The sequence below is a fragment of the Stylophora pistillata genome, chromosome 3, assembly GCF_964205215.1.
Source record: "Stylophora pistillata chromosome 3, jaStyPist1.2, whole genome shotgun sequence".
Lineage (NCBI taxonomy): Eukaryota > Metazoa > Cnidaria > Anthozoa > Scleractinia > Pocilloporidae > Stylophora > Stylophora pistillata.
The window spans coordinates 37,639,765-37,663,264 of record NC_142521.1 but is presented as its reverse complement, the minus strand read 5'-3'; the positions used below and the strand labels follow the sequence as shown (position 1 = coordinate 37,663,264).

The following is a 23,500-nucleotide window of genomic DNA, read 5'->3' as shown; positions in this document are numbered from 1 at the left end:
GTTTATAAAAGTTAATTACAACAAAAAATGATTGCCATTAGATGTGTATACAATTCAAATCCACCCACCTACGTACACTGTATAACTATGAAATATAAATAAAAGAAATAATTCTATAAAGATAAAATGGACAAATACAGTATAAAGGAACAGGTTCAAGTATGCAACCAACAAAGTCACAGTGCGACTTATAATTTTTTTTTGTTTTTATAATTACCATCTTCCTCAATCATGTTTACAATAACAATATTTAATTAACTATCTAACTGTTAATGACTAGGTTTTGACTAAATAATGGTTAGTTCACAAAGCTTTAGATTAATTACAAGAGGTAAAATAAATTTCAGCAATCACATGTTTACATGCATAATTACTAAAATATAATAAAAATAAACATCAAATTGTGGGAGATCTATTTTGAGAAACAGAATTCCCCAGGCACACCATTTTGTTGGCTGTTATAACATCATGCTGGTTTACAGCAAAGTGTCAGGGTCTTAAAAACTTTTCTGCATTCCAAGTAAAGAGAACACTTTTTTAATCACTGAGATTTACAGGCAACCAAATTATTGCTTCATATGGCAACTCAATCACAATCGTTTAATTGACACTTGTCACCTAAGTAAAAATGAATTCTACACCCTAGCTGAGTTAACAATGAAATAAAAACAGAACTAGGTGAGCATTTCAAAGTAGCTCAGATTAGTAACAAGAAGCTTGTAGGGATTGGAAAGGACACTGTTCTTTACTATAGTCTCAAGTCCACAAGTAAAATTTAAATTTATCCCAGGGGTAAGTTAAAATAGAACAAACATCTCACAGCCGTTAGAGGGTGACAGATATTAAATGATTCAATTAAAAATTAATGCTCTCTTCCATTTCATGTAGAGTAAAGTGAAGAGGAGACATTTTAACAAATACTGGGCAAAGCAATGCTGTTGGAAGTGAAGCCATTGCTCAGCTCAGAGTTAAAGAGTAAACTGGACCTACAATATATAGAAGACTCAATGACCATTTTAAGATTCAACTGAGTGCTCTACAGTGTCAGAGCAACTATATTTAAAAAGCAACTACAGCAGTAAAAGGTAAAAATTAGAATATAGCACTCTTAATTAATTTCCAACAATATCAAAATTAACTTGAAGAAAAAGACGTTTTATTCGTAAACCGCTGGGATATAAGAAGCTGGGCAAAGTCATGATCGCAAATGCATGTCACATTAAAAAATTCTCTAAAAGCATTCACGATATTCCAGAATTATCTTGGCTTTAGCACTTCAGTTCACTGGAATAAAGTCTAATTCTCCAGGCCGAGATGTTTTTATTTCAATGTGGCAATTTAAGTTTTAATATTTGTAAACTGCTGTTGATAACCATATCCAAATACATTTAAACTGATGTCTTGAATGCACGCAGTTATACCGATGAAATCGAAAGTCATCTATTTTTCGAGAAATATATATATTCCCTTAGCTCCGGTTGGAGCATAGGCCATTAACCACTTCCAAAAAAAACACTTCCAACAAAAAACCACTTCCAAAAAAAAAAAAAAAAAAAAAAAAAAAAAAAAAAAAAATTAAGTGGTTAATTTTTCGAGAAATAGTCTCAAGTAAATGAAATAAAACAAATAGACAACCAAACAGCTATGAGATACTGGGAAAACAAAGAATTCATAGGTGCAGTTCCCTATAAATAACCAGGAACATGATGAGATAAGCAACTTTCACTTTCATGATCAAGCAATGGAAAGGTTGCTAATCTAAAATGAGCATATTCATTATACAACCGTTGTAAATGCCAATCTCCAAAACTCACCTAAGCAGCCATAAAACTGTGCCATATTATTCGCACATACATGAGTATGAAACCTTGGAAATCCAGTAAAACAATCTAATAAATGCATGCTTCGACTTGGTGAGATGTACTTTACATAAAGAACTGTTCTACAACTTCAGAGCTGAGATGAAAGAAGGAAACACAAGTATTCTTTAGCTGAAACTTTACTCCACTGAACTGTTGATTTCACAAGGAAACTGCCCAGCTAGTGCATTCCACCCAAGCAAGTCAGTCACGTGATAAGATAATCTTTAGCGCAAGACGGAAGTGTTCAATGTTCTAAAAATATGTCTCATTGTTACTTGTGGTAGTAAAAGTTTTGCCGAGAATTCCACAGATGGCCCTTTAAGTCATAAAAAGAAAGAGAAATATTCAGCGAAATACTGGAGTTTAAGCATTCCGTGACTCTCTGAGGACATGTTGAATATGCGTACCAAGGCACGGCCATAATAGCCAATTTCCGAATTACCCTTGGCCTCATTTTCAAAACGAGTACTGGTGCTCACAAGAATGGCAGAGCACCGGCCTCGTCCTGAAAAAGAGGCCAAGGGTAATTCGGAAATGGGCTATTGTCTAGACATAATTACCTCTAAGCTCTCTAGTTAGGAAACTAGTGTAATTTTGAACAACATTTTCCATTTCGGACAAGAGATAGAGTTTATCTCCGTCATCTGTTGCAGTATCTCAGAAAACCAATCAGACATTCCACAAAACATGCGCTAACGTCTACATCACATCAGATAAAGCACATCAAGTTGGGCGAAGTGAATGTAAGAGAACGAGAATCAGGCGATACACCCTTTTGTCTGAACATATGTCTGGTTAAAATTAAAGGGAAGCAAGAAAGAAAATACTGTAGCCCTTTGATAGTAATTTGATACAACAACAAGCCGTCTGCGATTTACTATGAAAGTTTGTTTGTTTGTTTGTTTTGTGTAGGTTCTTTTTAATTTTTTTTTCTTTTTAATACAAAAAGGAGAGGTCAACTTATTAGATAGATAGATAGTTTAGATAGTTTAGTTTATTAGAATATCGAACATGGCAGTCCGTAGACTGAATTGCGTTACAATTACTTAGAACTAGGAATAAATACAATTGAAATTATAATAAAACCACAAATGCGAAAAACTCTCTATATAAGAATATGTACAAACTAGTCTAAAACAAAATTTTATGTACACATACTTGGAATAAAAGTGTTTTTAAAAAGATTTGTATGTGTACGGGGCATGGCATAAGCCCTGAACTGTCTTAGATTATATCTGTGTTCTCTCTTAGGAGGTAAGACAGGCACGAGTTTGTGATCCGGGCATGACGTGATAGACTCGAAAAGCTTGCTACACAGAGCCACGCGTCTTGCGTGCAAGGTTACTAGGTCGAACCTGGCCAAACATTCGAAATATGACGCATAAGGACAAATGATGGAGAGCGCTCTCTTTTGCACTCGTTCAATGTCGTCACTAAGATACTGTGGGAGCGCGTGATGGAAAACTGGCGCACAGTACTCTAAAACAGATCTTATCACGGTGCAATAAAAATTTATAATGTCGCTCAGTGGAACGTTTGCGCGCTTTAGAAGAACAATAAAATAAAGGCGCTTGTTCGCTTTCTTAATGCACTCTGAAATATGTTCGTTCCATTTTAAATCTGAGCTAATAGTGACTCCGAGGACTTTTACACTGTTTGATACTGATAGTTCCTTGCCATTAATCACAATTGGTGGAAAATTGTGAGTGTTTCTTGTAAAGTCAATGTGCATCTCCTTGCATTTATCCTCGTTCAGTTTCATCCTATTTTCGATCGACCACGCCTCAACAGCGGAAACTGCGCTTTGTACATCACTGGTCAAACCTCGCGGTATCGTTTGGGCGATAGTTGTGTCGTCTACATACTTCCAAGTGACCGCGTCGACCTCAAGATCGTTGATCATTAATAAGAACAACCAGAGACCAAGCTTGGTCCCCTGTGGTACCCCGGCGGGGACTGAGCCCCACTCTGACCTGCAGTCTGATGACAACCTGACACGTTGTTTCCTGTCTGACAGAAATCCAGCACCCAGACGCGAACCCACCGTGGCATGTCCAAGGCTTTGATCTTTCTGGCCAGCAAATTGCGATCAATAAGATCAAAAGCCTTACGATAGTCGAAAAATACCACTCTAACAGCTGCCCCTGTGGCATCAGTGGCTTGTAACCAGTTATGTACCATGGAATTTATTGTTTCGCACTTTTGTACCATGGAAATTATTGTTTCGCACTTTTCAAACTTTTAGTTTGAAACAGCACAGAGTTCCTACCTCTTAAAGAAAAGCTAGTTTGGGGCTTGTAGTCAGATTTTTTTTGTTGTTGTTTACAGGTAAATGGGTCTATAACAAGGGGGAGGTTATAAGTAGGGGGGGCTTATCAGCCGCTATTTACACCCGGTAGGACATCTGCAGGATATTGATGATCACGCTCCGATTTAACGAGCAAACATTCGAGGCAATCATCCACCTTGGATTTATCAATCAATTCAAAAGAAAATTCTTTTCTCAGGTTCATTTCCATTGAAAATTTTGCTGATCTTCAACAAATGAAAATTTGGAAAAATTACTAATAACAGCAAAATGAGGTCTCAGCAATAAAACGAAAATCAATCATGCAGTTCTGCGACAAAGCAGCATCTGATCTCCCCAGCTTCGCTCTGCTTTTTCCTTCTGGAAGAATCTGAGGCCTCTTTAATAAAACGGCAAGTAAAGTGGCCGTTCTTTAATTGGGAATGTCAGTGTAGTTCTGTTCAAATGTGCGATCTTCAGTAACGATTTCGCCATTTCACCATTAATTAATTGATGAAGTACTCTTGACGTTGATATGTACACGGGTGTTATCAACATACAAAAGAAAACACCCAATCTTGATTTTTATTTTCTCCTTGTTAGTGAGGCACAGCTTTACCAAACTCTTCTGATTTAACGATGAAGTAGTGTTGACCTACCTGTGGATGACGAGTGTTATCAACATACAAAAGAAAACACCCACTTTTGAATTTTATTTTCTCCCTGTTAGAGAGGCACAGGCTTACTAATCTCTTCTGATCTAACTTGAACGTTTGTAAATCTGCTGGTTCCAACGGCAAACCTAACCAACTCATCACAAATCATCTAAACTCATGGAGATGTTCTCTTACATGTAACTCAACCAAAACCAGAGTTAAAAAGCTTTATTTCTACTTTTAGTAACTTAATTAGTAATTTGGTGTGTCTGTTTAGTTGATCTATATTTTGCAATTGACTACGCTTTAAAGTTAGTTGTATCCTATTAACAAAAACTGAACTGATTGATTGGTTCACCTTGACAACACTGAGGACTATGTAATTTACTTCATCCTTGGCGAGAAGGGTTTTGAAAATTGGTTCGCGGGATATCAAGGTCTTGACCAAATTTTAATACTTCGAGAAGCAAGCACATCAAAGCATTTCGTGAATATACAGGGAAAAAAAGCTAGAGGGTGTGGCCACCTTTTCCCTCGTCTCCTCAGACTCGCTAAACCAGCTCCTTGTTTAATCAAACAGGCTTTCAAGGAACGATGAATGGAACAAGCAGGCCACACCCAAAAAGTACCTGAAAGCATTTTACATTTCTTCCCCTGGCTTCGTAGCCATGGAGCTACCTCCGTCCACCTTTTAGAAATGAGGAATTCATGAAAACATCAACACGTACAGAAGTCAGATCAACAGTTAAGATTTCTCTGCCGAGGAGAGAAAAGTGCAAGGTTTTGTTGAAAAGGATTCCGAGCTCACTCCTAAGCACAACCTCAACGATGGGCTGAACTAGCTACTGGTCGAGGAAAAGCTTATTGTGTTAGGTCTCCATTTAACTTCATCTCTCTTGAGAGAGAGCAACACCTAACTTGTCCAAAATTCTAAGAATTTCTCAGATAGAAATAAAATGTTTTGACGACAATTTTAGAGGTATTCGCTTAATCCCTGGAATTTTCTATAAATTGGCGGCCTAACTGTTGAGTTGTCCGGCGTTCCCAATCCTGTCCCATGTTTTTCAATTTTAAATTACTTTTACACTTTTTTGTCTAAAGTACACACTTTTAATTTGACTTCAAAGTATTTCCTTAAAGGTCCTTTAACTTTAAGTTAATTTTCCATCCTTTGATGACCCACTCTATTTGCAGGTCTGGCTGACCTAGTTGGACTTTACGTAAAGGCCATTAACACCCTCCTGGAGTGATTCCCAATGTCCAGTCAGCCTATGACATAGTTATAGCTGATAACAACACACGCAGCCATGCATGTCTTGATGTTCATACGCGGATGGATGTTCACATCGGTAACATCTGTAGTGTAGCATTTGCGGCGACAACAAATCTAGATTCTCAAGTTTAAATGGGGCGTCGCTCCAAGACGCGGTCAACGAGGCGTTTGTGGACTATTTTACAGATCGAGATAACAAACCAAAGTTGGCCGTTTGTACGAGTCTTTACTCTTGAAAGGCAATCGACCACGGACCACACTCATCAATGAAAATCACAATCAATCTCACAATCAGTCAGTCTATGGATCGTAAGCTGAAACAACAATACAACGAGGTTCTGTCAATCTATGAAATTTCGTGTAATACATAATCAAAGAGTCGCGTATAGAAAGCTGTGCCCCAACGCCAATAACGAGATTCAAATGACAAAGAACAATACAAATAAAACAGTACAAAAGTTTCGAAACAAACTACAAGAATTTTGGTGGCTGGTTAACAGCCCATTGTTCTTATCTAAATTGTGGACGTTCACTTACATTTGGTACAATTTTGGCCTTTAAATCTTAAATCAATTGAGAATACGGCAATACAACGGAATATCTCTTCGTGCATTGTCACCCAACACTGAAAAAACTAGACCAGAAATGAACAAAGTTGCAAGGCTACTGATATAACGGTTCTGCTTGTGCCAAAGGTTAAGAAAACGAAAGGGCGAAAGTTTACCAAGACTGCTCAAAAACTTACGAAGAACTGATTAAAGGGACGCTAAACTCGCCTTTTTTATGCGCGTAGTGACGCTGAAAGGTCTGATTACAAAACCAATAGAGATACAGAAAAACAGATATACATCGTGTTGGGGGGTTAGCAACTCGCTTGACTTTTAACGGGAAGTACCAAGACTCTGGACTCTTCTCTTTTTATTGTTTCCTACTACAACGCTTCAGGTCTTTTCTTCTCCTACAACTACTTTTTAGCGAGGAGTTCCCACGTATTAAATACAAAAATCGCATACATGTCTGGGTTAGCTGACCGTGGGAGTTTCCATAGTGTATCCGTTGATTTGCAAAGGGGGAAATTGGGTGGCTCGCTCCGAAGTACTTGGCGAGCACCAAGGAACTAATCAAACGCCAAGGAACCAATCAAACGCCAATGATCGAGCTGCGCACGAGAATCGCGCGCACAAACAGGATCTTCGGTGTGGGTAAAACTCAGGGTCAGTTTTACCAACACAAACATGACCACCTATGAAATTAATTATTCTCAACCATAACAAGTGATTAAAATGTCTAGCACGGTAAGAAGGAAATCCGCGAACTGAGCCAAGTTCGAGCATACACTAAAAATAAAAAATCAAAACTATAAATCTAGCAAAACAACACGTAGGCGCAAAAGGCAAAGCGTAAGCAATGCATTTCGTAGACTCTAAAGCACTAAGCAGATTAGACTGTACTTGACCAAGCAATTGGTCAGTTAGAAGCTGAAACAATCGGACTATCCTCCATTACAACCGAGAGGTACCTGACCGAACCGGTTGTAAGGAGGTATTACTTAAATATGCCTCATTCAGCGCTTTAGAATAAAAAGAATTCACACGAACTTTGTCAAAATACGTCCATTGTTTTCGCAGCATCAGTTTGTGTGAATGTATGAGAGTTTCGATATTCCTAAGATAGAATTCTAACAAAACCAACTCTAATTACTCCACTGATATTTTCGTATCTTTGTGATACATTTAAAAAGCTGCTGAGTAAAAGGTCCGAAATCGAACGCGGGGAAAATTATAAGTTGTGCACAGGCATTTTCAGGCAAGAGAATAACATTGGTTATTTTTTCCTAGCGTCTCAAAACTTTCCTTAAGTTTTGCTAACGCCTGTTGTTACGCAATTTCTGATGACCAGTATATTTGAGCATATTTTGCACCAGATGGAGGCTGCAGCTTGTTCATTTCATGGAAGGACCTAACTTGGATTAGTAAGCAATGAATATATATAAATATTTGTACATAAAACCTTGAATGCCTAAAAATAACAGTTACAGCGCTTCCCAGCTTTCTATGATGGACTTAGTCAGGAAAAATCTTTAGTAATTCCAATTTTTTATGACCAAGTTAACTATAAAAACAGCCAAAACTGTTTAGTTACAGTTTGTGAACACACACGTAAAACATGGCTAGGTTAGGGTTAGGGTTAGGCTGTCTTACCTGAACTTTTTCTTGTAAATAGATGGAAATGCTGCAGAAAAAACAGGAGGAGGAAAAAAGACTCCGTGAATAGATGGAATCTGAAGCAGCGAGTCCAACGACAAGCGATGGAGAACATGGTAAAGGCGAGAATGATGCAAGCTGAAAAACAAAGACGAAATTTCATTTAAGAAAGCCAAACATGCAACTAACGACTTGCACTAATGTAGAAATCAAATAGAGGCATGGAGAAGACAGTGGAGAGATTGAGACAACAGCTGCTACTCAATCAGAGCCGACAACAGTAAGTTGAAAAGCCAGGATTCGTTGATAGAGCGCTGCACATGATACCAGTCTTGGGTGGGGTCGCTAGCACCCTATCGAAGAGTAGCGTCATGTACGTAAGGCCTCTCAAGTTATCCCTCATCAAGAATACTCATTCGATTTATCTATGGTTGCATAATATCCGTTTCCGGTTTGACGTAATTGGTGACAAATTAACCAGCTTAAAAATATGGAATCTCTTGTATGTCAATTCACATTTCGTTGATTTTAAAGATAAACTGAAAATTGTGTGTTGTTTATCATAACGATTGGACTGTAAAATAACTTGAAAGTCACCTAAAATAAAATAATTTGAAAAGACACTAATCGGGTCTTCTGATTATTTCTAGCAAGTGTACACAAATTCCCCTTTTGGGGGAATTGAGCTCGAAAACTAATAAGCCGTTGTAAACCCTATGTACGAGGGTGTGACAACTACTTTGAATATCACGCTTGCTTTAGTGGCGCTCGAGCGAAGAGAAAAGACGGACATAGGTAGAGAAGAGAGAGACTGCTTACAATCTTTTGATTTTCTCTCTCCTCTCTCTCTCTCTCTCTCTCTCTTACTCCTTTTTCTTTTCCTTTTTTTGCTTGTTTCTTCGCCTTAAAACTTGACAGACTTAGCGCCACAGCGGTAGAGAGGAATGGATGCTTATGCCAAGATTCAGTGACTCTTGGTGCCTGCTGATCGAATATTTCAGCGGAGGACAATTAAAGGGAGGACGGATGGCCTGTGGGAAGAGATACCAAAAGGTTGTTTACAGGCAAAACACAAAGCAAAAACCGAACAACAACAAAGCATCAGTAACAACATTTAAAAGTTGGGTTGGTGGAGCGCAAAAGGCGTATATATTCTACAATTCAGGCCGTCAATTTCAGCTATAAATTATAGGGAAACGAGGCAAAAGAAAACCACGAAAATTCACCGGCTTTTACTCGTACCATAGGGGTACCCGTGTCGAAGTATATTCTCTTGTATTCAAAATCCAGGTACAAATATTATTAGCGCGAAATGTGTTTAGCTGTAAAATAACGAACTCAATCAATTTGCTATCGCCGGGGCCCGAGCAACAAGGATAGACGTGGTACCTATTGTCTCTGTCAAACACTCTCACACCATCTAAACTTTCTTTAACAATTGAGACAATGTTATTTTATAAATCAATAAAAGTAAGAGTGCAATAATGAAAAAATTTATTAAAGTAGGCCGAGCTAAATTACTATTTACAAAACAAGCATTGAAGCATGTAACACCAAGTATCGACTTAAACATTTCTGATCGCGACCGATTTTCTAAAAATTTTCAGTTTCAAGCATCAACAATGTAAGGCTCAGAAACAAGCCTACTTGATTGAACATCGCTGCCTGTGAACAGATCTTAGCTCAATATATCATTCTTCCGCTCCGTCTCACAAATCCGTATTTCCTGTGAAGAGAAAATAATATTTGTCAGCTGGCGATCAAGCTTCTCCCAGGGTATCACAGTTAGTGGACACGATCGAAATAACGGAAACATGGAAAGCAGCGTGAGGTGTACACAGAATCCGTTTCACTGTCTGCCAAACTGAGTTTAAAAAATATCACTGCTCAGTATTATTTAATGGACAATTGCAAGACCAAGTCGAGACAGAGACTTACGAGATTCACTCAAGAAAAATTCATTATTTGCAATGTTGTTCTTTGATTTTTCAAAACAAAATAGTGTTTCCATTGAGACATAGGATACCAGGGGGCTCTAAGAGCAACTGACAGAATTACTCAACACGGGCAAATAATCCAAAGAAGAAAAGAATCCAACTGATAAATAAGTATAAGGAAACCATTTAAGTCCCAGTAAATTATAACACCGTGCCAATTTCGTTTAGGATGACAATCATCACACCTTCAAGTTTTGGTGAATTATTTCCTATCATCGGTACAAACCTTTAAGAGGTAAAAATATGACAATAGAATCAACGCGACTTTCACTTAAAAAAAAACCAATTCGGATTATAGAAAAGGAAAAAATCCCCTTTGTTTGCCCATTTATATTTTTTGTACGCTTCGTGATAGCAAAAGTGAATAAATGCCGGCTTGCAGCCATGTGATCCAAGAGAGTTTGAATAAAACCTACGTAAATGTACGCACGAGATGTTGGTAATTGATACTTTTTCTCTTTCCAGAGAAGACACAACATTAACAACAAAAGCGGTATTTCTGTCATCTCTTCGAGGTCCTGCTCCCAGAGCTAGTTAAGTAACCCGGCCTTTAACGTCCTCCTCATCAGCAAGAATCTTTCCTGCAAACTGTTCCTTTTGTTCCCAGCTATCGAGCCCGTTGATTTCAAACTGAGCATGACTTGACACTCTAAGCTCATCTTCTTTTACTGGTCGCGTTGTGATCATTACACAACAGTCTCTCAGCTGACTGCCTCTCCAAATCTGGTGAACTGGGGATGATTTTCCACCGCTGTACTCGTCACATCCTGGTTCTGAGGGACACATTCATACAAGTTAGACAAGTTATTGACTGACATCGACTGACATCTGATCATCAGCAGACAACAGTTCAGCGGTTTTCAACATGGTACCGAGAGGTCCGGAATATCACAAACGTCTCGCAACTTGATTAACAGTACAAGAACAAACTTTCTGAGGTTCTCCTTTTTGCCATCTGCCCAATCAACGGCCAGTTTTTGAGTGAAAGTAGACTTTCCTATTCCAGGTCTTCCATACACTAGAATTCGTCTACGGATGGGATGATGTTCGTCACTTCCAAATACTTCCCTGCAATCTTCCAGCGTTTCTTTCGTAACTCCATTATGTTTTCTGTGGTCTTGCAAAAGTGTTAACTGTATGTAAATGTCATTAATGTGTACCGTGTTTTCTGGGTCCCATGGTGTTATTTTCACCTGACACATGGTGTTGTAATACTCTCTCAGCTGATTCTGACACCATTTCAAAAAGTCCGCCGCAGAAACTGTTGGCAAAGAAAAAAAAAAAAAAAACAAAATAAAATGTGCTCATGTTTTTCTTCTTTCTTTGAAAACAACAACACCAAAAGCCTCTTCCAAGAACTGTGAATTCTCACTGATTAACCAATGGAAGGTAGTTTTTTTGCAAAAAGTTATTTTCTTTTTTAGCAAAATTGTGTCCATACAACAAGAAATTATCTTTAATCTTAATGCGTTTGGCCGCTGAACGTTCCTCCTCTGTTGGGTCCATCTCGCTTTGAAAAAAATCTGACGACAAAAGGTTACTTTAGCAAGGGGAGATAGAAAAAAAGGATCCTATAAAAGAAATTTTTTTTAACTCGTTACATGCGAGTAAGAGAGCGAGTAAGAGAGTAATAGATTGCCAGTGAGTTTGATTCAACAATCTCTGATAGCCCATGAAGTGTGACTACCTCGTTCATGACCCAGAAAATTAAACTTAGGTCAAATTAAAACAAACCAAAAATCAAACCAAAATTGAAGAACATAAAACAAACCAAAAAGTAGAAAATTAATTAATATTAAGCAAACTATACTGCAACTTCATGGCAGCTTTAACTAAAAGGGCACTCTAAGCCGCTTTCAAAGATCCAAGCCATATCAATAATTGTAACCTTATCATTAACTCTAAGTAGCTTTCTCCTAAAAGTGAAAATAAAATTATATTGTAACATTGTTTGAAAGACACAGCCAAAGTTGTTACATACATAAACAAAGACAAAAACACGCACCTCCATAGTGAGGCCAGTCTCCAAACACAAGGGAGTTACTCAACATGTTGGATACCACAGAAGTCGCCATAACACAGGCAAAAGTCTTCCATGAATTGTTTGTAGATCCACTGCCAGGAGCAAAATCACAGACTCCTTTTAAAACGAGCCACTCCATTTTCATCTCATGGGCTGCTGCCAACAGACCTGAGGAAGAAAATGAGATTAGAGACTGAATAAATGCAATGAGTAAGTAATTATCATGTAACGAGGTCCTACTCAGGAGGTAAGTGAGATATAAAAGCTGCTCTGTGTTTCACTAAAACAGCCCGACTGTCTTTCCTGTGTCATCAATGGGAGATTATTAAGGATATAGAGTTTTACTGTTTGGTAGAAATACAAAAGTGGTAGCAGTTTTCCGGAAGGATATAATCAAAGGGCTGCATGCCTTTTCGGTACAACGTGGTAAATAAAAGGGAAGAGTTTGGATCTTCTTTGTACAAACAAATTATTAAGTGCATGTACTTCCCCTTCCCTCAGAGCCAGTGGCTAAATAGTCCACCAGTCACAGGAGTCTCCCGCAGTTCAGTGGTAAAAGCATAAAAAAGAACATTAACTTGGCAGCACGAAAGCCAAATGGTTGCCCTTGAGGTTCATCAAAACAAATCCCATAAAAGTTGGGTTGTCGAGCAACCAGCCCAGCGAAAATCTCAAATTGACCGCCATTTCAACGCCGTTAGAATGCGCGTCCATCACAACTGTGCAGTCAAAAGTTCGTTACGACGCGGTCAGCCTGGACACTAGCAAAATTAGGCCCAACGGGTAGCCCCACGATATGAATGATTCAGTCAGAAATAAATACCAACCCACACGTGGAGTGAATATTTTGCTAAACGACTATTTTCAACCATTTTAGTTTTTCTCACCAGAAATTCATTCTGAGTGACTAAGACATTTGATGATTTTTGCGCAAAGGGGGAACCAGGGTAAAAGCCATTATATTCTTCATCATGACTCCCTTATGGCTGTTTGACCTAAACTTTTTCCTGTTTGGTAAAGAGATGAAAATACTGCGGGAGGAAACAAAGAGACTCCGTGAACAGATAGAAGCTGAAGCAGCGGTCCAACGAAAACAGATGGTGAACATGGTAAAGGCGAGAATGGTGTAAGTTGAAAAACTAAGACAAAATTTCATGCGAGAGCATCAAACCCTCAACCAACGACTTGCACAAATGCAGAAATCAAAGAAGACCGTGGAGAGCTTGAGACAATAGCTGCTACTCAATCAGAGCCGACAACAGCAAATTGAAAAGCCGAGATTCTTTGACAGAGCGCTGCAAATGACACCAGTCTCGGGCCTCAGTGTAAGGCCTCTGGAGTTGTTCCTTATCAAGAACATTGGTTCGATTTTTAGTGGTTGCATAATATCCGTGTCTAGATTAACGTAATTTGCAAAGAATTAACCACCTTAATGTTATATAATCCGTTTTATGTCAATGGACATGTTCTTGATTCCGTAGATAAACTGAAAACTGTGTGTTGTCCATAATACCAATTTGAAAAAAGACCTTAGTCGTTTCTCCTAATTATTAACTAGTACGCGCACATAAAATTCCCTTCCGGAGAAATTTAGCCCGAAACCTAACAGGCTATTTTAGACTCTGTGTACAAGGGATGTAATAAATGTTTGGGATATTCTTTAGTGGCGCAGGAGCGAAAAAAAAAGGGGTACAAAGGTCGAAAGGTTTTATTTTATTTATTAGCTTCGCCGACCGGCAAGGACACCGCAACAGCCTGCGCCAATTACTGTGGGCCCTATAGACCAACCATCCCACCCCAGGGGAGGGCATTCATCACACAGTAACCTCGTGTGTGGGAAATTAGCGTCTCCTACCCCCAACCCTGCAGGAGACGGGACCTCCATTTATTCGTCCCTATCCGAGAGACTTTTCAAAATCTTTTGACTGTCTCTTTCTTATTTGCCTTTTTTGTTTGTTTCCTCGCCTCAAAATTTGATAGAATTAAAAGCACAGCAGTAAAGAGGAAAAGATGCTAAGGTGACTCTTGATGCCTACTCATCGAAAAGTTCAGCGGAGGACAATTAAAGGGTGGATGGGCGGTTAGTGGAATGAAATGCCAAAAGGTTATTTAAAGGCAAAACACAAAGCAAATATCAAACAACAGCAAAACATCAAAAAGAACATTACAAAGGTCGGTCAGTTGGTCGAACGCAAAAGACGTATATATTCCACAGTTCAGACTGTCAGATTCTGCTGTAAATCAAAGGAAAATGATGCAAATATAAAGCCACGAAAATTAACCAGTCTTTCCTCACATCCTAAAGGTACCCATGTCGAGCAATAGTCTCTTGATTCAAAATCTGGGCACAAATATTCCTCAGCGCGCGATGCATTCAGCTGTATAAAAATTTCAAGAAATAGTTTTAATAAATGTGATTTAGGGTCCGAGCAATAAGGATAAAGGTCGTATCCATTGTCTTTGTCAAACACTCTCATATCAGCTGAACCTTCTTTGGCAATTAAGGCAATGTTTTTTAATAAATCAACAAAGTAAGAGTACACTGGTGAAAACATTTATCAAAATAAGCCAAGCTAAATTGCTACTTGCTAAAACAAGCATTTAAGCCTGTAAGACTGTGTAACGACTTTCACTCTTCTGATCACGAACGATTTTGCAACAATTTTCAGTTTCAAGCATCAACGACGTAAGGAATAAAAGGAAGCCTACTTGACTGCACAACGCTGCCTGTGAACTGATCTAAGCTCAAAAAAAATAATTCTCCCGCACTTTTCTCTTAAAGTCTGCTTTTCTTGTGAAGAAAATTTTTTTTTGTCAGCTGGCGATAAAGCTTGTGTCAGGGTATCAGTTATTGAGGAAGATCGAAATATTGGAAGAATGAAAATGGAGTCTGAGAAGGAGGTAGCTCTCTCTCCAATGTTTCAGCTCTCCCCATTTAGCCTGTCTACAAAAAGGGAGAGTCTAGTACCGACTACTCTACGCGATTTTCTTTCTTGGATCAATGCTCCGTTTTTCAAACTAATGACCTAAGAGATTCCTTTTGCGTTCTGATTGACCTGAAAAAACTCACAGTTAAGTTGAACAGTTAAAAAGCCAATCAGAAAGAAGAGTGACCAAATTATATTATATTGATTTGCTTGTCTCTCAGATTAAATCTTTGTTAGCTCGCTGCCACGACACACGACTTAAGAACAGCCACGTTATTCTAAATTACTACTCTGCTCATTACTCGCCAAATCAGTTGCCATGGAAACCTTTCTTTCCAAGTGCTCACTCAACATGATCATCATCACCATCGTCGTCATCATTATCTTCCTCCTCCTGTTCATCATCATCATCATCATCATCATCATAGTTCTTGTCATAGTCATCATCATCATCACCATCGTTATCCTCCTCCTTCTGCTCATTACCGTCAACGTCATCATTATCCTCGTCATCCTCATCCTCCTCATCATCATCATCATCTGGCTCGTTTCTGAATCTTTTTCCTTTTCTTTTCAGCTCAGCTTTTGTACTAAGTCGGTAGATGTACCTTTCCCCTGTATGTTCCAACTCCTATCACAAGAATAAAGGGCAACAATATCAACCACAGTACCAATAATGTGTAACACTCAACTTGCATTTTCATGCAAAATAAATTTTCAAAACACCTTGCTTTCCCCGCGTATATCGGAATGTGACCTTTCCGTCGCTGTGGTAAAAAACACCTGTTTCATCAACTATGTGTAACACTCAACTTACTTTTTCACACACAAGCTAATTATTCGACGCATTCAAATATATTTTTCCAAAAAGGGAGCAGTGAAAGAGAATATTCACTTTTGAATTCAAATAGCTACAAGCGACTAAAACTTTATTTCACAACAGGGGAAATGTTCTCAGATATAAATAACAAACAACATTGGTCCATGGCGATTAAAATAAGGCGATACTCAACAGACAAACAGACGATTAAATTAAATAATATATTTTCAAATGGAAAGAAAACTGTCTAACATCTTCTCAAATTGATATAAATCCGCATACAAAGTATTGGCTATCATTCCTTACCCGAGGAAAAATAAAAAAAAGAAAAATTTTTTAACCTTGCACGCTTACACGCGACGGGTTTTACTCCACATCATTTCTCCACTAGCAAAACTGTTTGTTTTGCACGAGATTATTTTAATCCCTGTCTAGTTACGTAACGTCCCTAGGTGCATATATCTATAAAATTAAACACGCGCTTCGAAACTTCAGAGGGGACGCTATTTCGTTCATAGTCCCTAGGTACGAACAGAGCAAGAATCGTAACACGAATACAAGGTTTACTTCGGGAAAGGAATACAGAATTGTAAGTACAATTAAAAGATATTTGCTGTTTGAATTAGTTCAGGGACATTACGGCAGAGTGCCTACAAACGATTGTAATTTGTCTGTTTCAGTTTGACTCTATATCCTTCTAGAGAGAAGGAGTGCAGAACTAAATTCTACATATTTCCCAAGCTGATGAGGTCTATTACAAGTTCAATACACTGTTACACGACTGAAACTTAGACAACTCTAGATATGCCTTTTTGATAATCCGGGGTTGTCTTTGTAATGTTTTTCTCAGCTTTACTAGAAGCATAGAGTTTTCCTTTCCCTTAAACCGTACTATTCTGACAAAACTCCATGTTTGAAGCAAATGCGAGACACCTAGTAAATAATAATGATAAAAAACAAAACGAATCAAAAACAACTTCAAGGTTCACACTTGTGCTCCGCTCAACTAACGCCTCCTAACCTATCATTTCATGTCACACCAGTTAATTGTCTGTTTTTTTTTTTGATATAAGAAGGATAATGCAGCATTTCCGTATTCCTCGAAGCAAACAAAAAACGCCCACACTCCACAGGAAAGGCTAGACGAGCAGCGAATAAGGTAGGCAGATGTTTTATTCTAGTGATCGTAATAAGAGTTTCACATCAAAAAGTTGTTTACGTTCAGCGATGTCACAGAAACATGGGAAGCAGCGTAAAGTGTACACAGAATCAACTCCACGTTGTGTGGTAAATTGAAGTTTAAAACTTATTTTGTTATGATTTACGGGAGACCAAGCAGAAACAAACATACGATAGCAAGTTTAACAACTTCATTATCAACAATGTTGTTCTTTAATTTTTCTTCAAAAGTGAGCTTATACGACGCGAGAGAGACCGATAGGCCCCGATTTCTGACCGAGTTACACAACACGAGCAGAGTAGCCAAAAGAGAAAAGAATCCAACTGATAAATAAGAATGAGGAAACCATTCAAGAGCTAGTAAATAATAACACAGTGCCGAGTTTGACTAATGGTCGCGTGTCGCGGGTCGCGCCTTTTAAAATGATTTGTTTTGCTTTTTAGTTGTTTATTGGCGGGGTTCTCAAATAAAAACCCAAATAAACACATCCCACAAAAACAACACAAGCCTAAAAACTTCAAAAATTAAACTCCGGATTACCCAAAGAAATTTTGTCAGTGAAAAATTCTCACAATTCCTTTTTCCTTGTTTCCCTATGTAAGGCGTAACTACAGAAGATTTCTCATTTAATATTACCTCAAAAAGAAAGGCCGATCAAATGAACTCACAAAGTTTATCAGAAAAAATTTCACCAAGCCTCGTTCCATTAGGAGAACTTCATGTACTATACTGGACACTACCAACGGAAAACATGTAGTATTCAAGTCTTGAAAGCTAAATTTGTTTCTTTCTTCATTCAATTTTCAAAATATTTTTCCACAAAACATATCCAAACAAGCAACGATGTAACGGAAACATGGAAAGCAGCGTGAGGTGTACACAGAATCCGTTTTACTGTCTGCCAAACTGAGGTTAAAAAATATCATTGCTCAGGATTATTTAATGGACGATTGCAAGACCAAGTTGAGACAGAGACTTACGAGATTCACTCAAGAAAAATTCATTATTTGCAATGTTTGTCTTTGATTTTTCAAAACAAAATAGTGTTATCATGGAGACCTAGGAGACCTGGAGGCTCTACCAGCAACTGACAGAATTACTCAACACGAGCAAATAATCCAAAGAAGAAAAGAATCCAACTGATAAATAAGTATAAGGAAACCATTCAAGTCCCAGTAAACTATAACACCGTACCAGTTTCGTTAAAGAAGACAATCATTACACCTTCAACTTTTGTAGAATTATTTCCTATCATCTGCACAAACCTTTAAGACGTGAAGATATGACAATAGAATCAACGCGACTTTCACTTAAAAAAACCAATTCGGATTTTAAAAAAGGAAAAAATCCCTTTTCTTTGCTCATTTATATTTTTTGGGGTTCACGCTCCCTGATAGCTAAAGCGAATAAATGCCCGCATAGAATGTAGGGAACAACTTCATCGAATTCAAAGCACGAATGGGTTGAACAATCCTTTCTCGTTGAATAATCAAACCCAAATAAAAGCATCCCACAATAATAACAGAAGCCAAACAATTTCAAAATTCAAAATTGATCCGAGGAGTTTGGTCAGACAAATATTCTCACAACTCGTCTATTTTTTTCTCTCTCAAGTAAGGCGTAACTACACAAGCAAAGCAAAGGTTAATCGAATGAACTCCCAAAGTTTTCAATTATTGTGTAATCAGGAAATATCAAGTCATTTGGAAGTCCCTAAATTTAATCTTCGTAATCTTTTTCTTCAAATCATCTTTGAACAAGCTACGCATGAGCCATAAAAGTAGTTAACGTGGGTTTGTTACGGTCTCCATCTACAACATCGGCTCCTAACGTCGCAAAATAGAAAAAGAAAATTCTGAAAACAGTGACTGTTCCTGAAGACTGTATTCTTTCTCACTAAAAATAATCTGATTAATTGAGTTCAAAGCAAGTTATTGGAAACATTATCAAGTGCTCTGCTGAAGAGCATCTAAACAAAAATTAGATGCATAACAACTGAGTGAAACAACAAAAAGGCACTTACATCGTAATCGGTCTTTATCCCAGTGTTTCTCTCATTTACTGCTGTATACAACTCTTCACATTCTGTCCTTGTCATCCGAACACCTTCCAGGTTCAGGAACGCCAGCTCAGGAACAATGCTGAGATGTTGGACCAGATCCCTGACCCCGCGGCCAAGTGGATTGGAATCTAGATCAAGAAATTCTAGCACTGGTACATACTTTAGAGCATGGGCCAGTGCTGATGCTTCATCTTCACCCATATTTGTATTCCTCAGGTACAGCTTAGTCAGATTGGGTACATTGTTCAGGCTCTTGGCCAGTTCAATAATCCCGTGACCCAGGGCATTGTTGCGTATATCCAGTTCTTCTAACTTGTTTAAGTACTTTAATGAGGCAGCCAGTGCCGCACATTCCTTTTCTCCCAGTTGTACATCCCACAATACTAATCTCGTCAACTGTGGCACGTGATGAAGATTCTCAGCCAAATGAGTCACACCGCTGTGTAAAGGGATGCAGGACAGGTCGAGCTCACGCAAATTTGGAGAATGCTGCAGAGAGTCAGAGGTAAAAGCTTGATTTTTTGCTGCTATATTGATGTTCATAAGTATTAAACTGTGGAGATTGTCAGTAAAATTAATTCCGTTAATCGCGCTCTCAATCAATTGATCAATGGCTTCCTCCTCCTCCTCCTCCTCCTCCGACTGCGATCGTCTGCTAATTTCAATTTTTCGAGGAGCTGGTAATAAAGGCAACAAGTTCTTCAACAGAACAGCATCCTCAACTGTGTGAACCCAAATGCGAACCCTTCTCACCAGCGACAAACAGTGGTTCTCAGTCAAAGCTACATCAATGTTGTTGTTTTCGTTATTTACTAAATTATTCAGAGGTGGCTGAGAAGAGCAAACCGGCGCTGATATCAGTTCAGGAAACAATTCAGAATGAAAAACATGTGTTATGTCAATTAGATAGACAAAGTTTCTCACTCCGGATTTTTTGAGGAAAAAGTTCCCAACGAATAAATCCGCGTACTTTTGTACATCTTTACTTTCTCCAGAAGACGTTAAAACGACCGCGTTTAAGTCTAACATTATTGGTAGAACATCATCAGGAAAAAGTTCAAACGACCGCCTCCCTAAAAAAAAATAGTTTGGGAAACTGCTGACAGATTTGAAGAAGTGTTCTACAGTAGCAGTAGACGTGTTTTTTTCCTTAAGTATCACAACATGGTTAACACATGAGAGAAATGCAGAATACACGGCTGTTCTGTCTGAGGCTGGACACAAAAACAAACAATCGACACAGAGTAGAATAAACTGTTGTTGTTCGTCAGACAAATCATCTTTAGAAGGCGTCTTAGTGAACTGGTAATTTGTGAGACCTTCTTTCTCTCCAACGTCATGTAGATGATCAAAAAGAATCCCGGCAGCTTTTAATGACAACTCACATGCGAATTTTAGCACTTCAGCCATCGTCCTTGATTTCTTAAACGTATCCATTCTTGACAGGCAGGTGACAGTTCCATTCTTCTTCACGGTCAGTTCTTCGACAACGAACCAGGCGGCGAGAAACTCCTGGACAGACTTATGAAGAAAATAAACGATCTTCTCACGGTTCAAAGCGGAACGTTTGGAAACTTGGAAAAAACCCACATGTATTAGCTTCTCGAAGAGATCACCATGCGCACATTTGCTGAAGTCAAAATGAAGACGGTCCTCCAAAACAGCATCATATGCAAGTTTTCCTATTTTGTAAAGTTCCTCTTGATATTCATCTGTGCTTTTACCTGTTGCGACGTCGTCTGCATCTTTTGTAGCCATGTGATCCAAGAGAGTCTGAATAAATTGTACGTAAATGTGCGCGCGAGATGTGGGTAACTGATGCTTTTTCTCTTTCCAGAGAAGACACAACATCAACAACAAAAGTGGTATTTCTGCCATCTCTTCGAGGTTCTGCTTCTCCAGGTAGTTAAGTAACCCTTCAACGTCCCCCTCATTAGGAAGAATCTTTCTTGCAAACTGTTTCTTTTGTTCCCTGCTATCGAACCCGTTTTTTACATGCGGTAGAATATTGTCGTCTGCTGGACAAAGCCTATATTGATTTGAATTTTCATTGTTTCTCTAGGAAAAATAGATACGAAGGTTTACAACAAGAAAATCGCAAGCGTCATAAGGAAGTAAGACATTTTGATCCGGTGTCAGTATCTGACAAACTTCACGGCTCAGCTCTCTTCGTTTCATTCCAATGTAATTATGTGACCTGCCAAAATAAATTCACCATTCCCTAATTTCTATGTTATGAGAATGTTACCTCATAAAAACCTTATCACTTACAATTACCTTAAAATGTATATTTAGTTAATTCATACAAGCAAGAACAGATCCTATTTTAGTTTTTTTTAACAGAAATTCATTCTGAGCGACTGAGACATTTGATAATGTTTGCACAAAGTGGGAACCAGAGTAAAAGCTTTTATGTTCTTCATCATGACTCTCTTATGGCTGTCTGACCTGTTTTTCCTGTTTGGTAAATGGATGGAAATGCTGCAAGCCAAACAGGAGGAGGAAACAAAGAGACTCCGTGGACAGATGGAATCTGAAGCAACGGTGGAGAATAGATGGAGAACGTGGTAAAGGCGAGAATGATACAAGCTGAAAAACAAAGACGAAATTTCATGCAAGAGAACCAAACACTCAACCAACGACTCGCACAAATGCAGAAATCTAATGAAGGCATGGAGAAGACAGTGGAGAGCTTGAGACAACAGGAATTATAACATAACCAAAGTAAAGCGCGCGCTCTGATTGGTCAATTTAGCCCCATTTGCCCATGGGTGCACGCTGCTGACGTGAGCAAATGCAAAGACTATTTTTCCGCGCGCGCTTGTTTTTTCTGGTCACGTAAGATTTGTTAAATAAAAGGGAACTCTTTAGCTACAATGTGTTAATATTATGTTATAAAACAAATGGTAAACACCACAGCGTACACTATTGAGTTATGGATGCACTTGGGAGGTTTGCTAAGCACTCAAGAAGCTAGAGTCGCTCTCGGCTATCGCCTCGAGCGACTCTTACGCTTCTTTCGTGCTTAGCAACCTCCCGCGTGCTCCCATAACTCAATAGTGTACGCTGTGGTGTTTACCATTTGTTAAGTTGAAAAGGCGGGATTCTTTGATAGAGCGCTGCAAATGTTACCAGTCTTGGGCGGGTTCGCTAGCACCCTCTCAGAGTGTAGTGTGATGTAAGGCTTCTAAGGATATTCCTTATCAAGAACATTGGTTCGATTTTCAAGTAGTTGCGTCATATCCGTTTTTATATTAATGTAAACTGCAAAGAATTAATCACCTTAGCTTAGTTAGTATATAATTTTTTTTTTTTTTTTATGTCAATGGACATGTTCTTGATTCCAAAGATAAACTGAAAATTGCCGTTGTGTTGTCCATAATACCAATTTGAAAAAAGACCCGAGTTGTTTCTTTGAATTATTAACTAGTTCACGCAAACAAAATTCCCATCCGGAGAAATTTAGCCCGAAACCCAACAGGTTATTGTAGACTCTGTGTTCAAGGGATGTGATAAATATTTGGGATATTCTTTAGTGGGGCAAGAGCGAAAAAAAAGGGGGAAAAAGGTCGAGAGGTGAGAGACTACGTACAATCTTTTGACTGTCTCTCTCTTTTTTTGGCTTTTTGTTTGTTTCTTCGCTTCAAAGCTTGATAAAATTAATACCACAGCAGTAAAGAGGAGAGGATGCTAAGGTGATCATGACTCTTAGTGCCACCTAATCGAATTGTTCAGCGTAGGAAAATTAAGGGGAGGACGGGATGCTTGTGGAATGAAATAACACAGAGTTGTTTACGGGCAAAAAACAAAGCAATAAACAAATAACAAAACATCAAAAGCAACATTAAAAAGGTCGGTCAGTTGGTCGAACGCAAAAGACGTATATATCCCACAGTTCAGGCCATCAGATTCTGCTAGAAATTAAAGGGAAATGATGCAAATATAAAACCACGAAAATTAACCAGCTTTTCCTCACACCATAAGGGTACCCATGTCGAGCAATAGTCTCTTGAGTTCAAAATCCGGACACTAATATTATTCAGCGCGAAATGCATTCAGCTGCAAAATAATCTCAATAAATAACTTCAATAAATGTGCTTTCGGGTCGGAGAAACAAGGGTAGAGGTCGTATCCATTGTCTTTATCAAACACTCTCATATCAGGTGAACCTTCTTCAGCAATTAAGACAAAGTTCTTTGATAAATCAAC

At 38.5% G+C, this 23,500-nt stretch overlaps 1 protein-coding gene across 1 annotated transcript; it reads right to left on the bottom strand.

Moving 5' to 3' along the window:
• Nucleotides 1-14,791: 14,791 nt before the first annotated feature.
• On the bottom strand, nt 14,792-23,284 carry LOC148735965 (uncharacterized). Its single transcript, XM_088753018.1, has 3 exons — nt 23,270-23,284; nt 19,253-21,349; nt 14,792-15,860 (listed from the first exon to the last, which is right to left on the bottom strand). Exons 1-3 carry the CDS (start codon nt 23,282-23,284, stop codon nt 15,573-15,575), a joined length of 2,400 nt encoding a protein of 799 aa, XP_088609144.1. The 3' UTR covers nt 14,792-15,572.
• Between the last annotated feature and the right edge of the window lie 216 nt (nt 23,285-23,500).

Bases quoted from the DNA above. Each gene is read 5' to 3' on its own strand.
- LOC148735965 (XM_088753018.1), bottom strand. The intron at 15,861-19,252 runs GTAAGTGCCTTT...TTCTTGTGATAG, and splicing joins GGATAAAGACCGATTACGAT to GAGTTGGAACATACAGGGGA.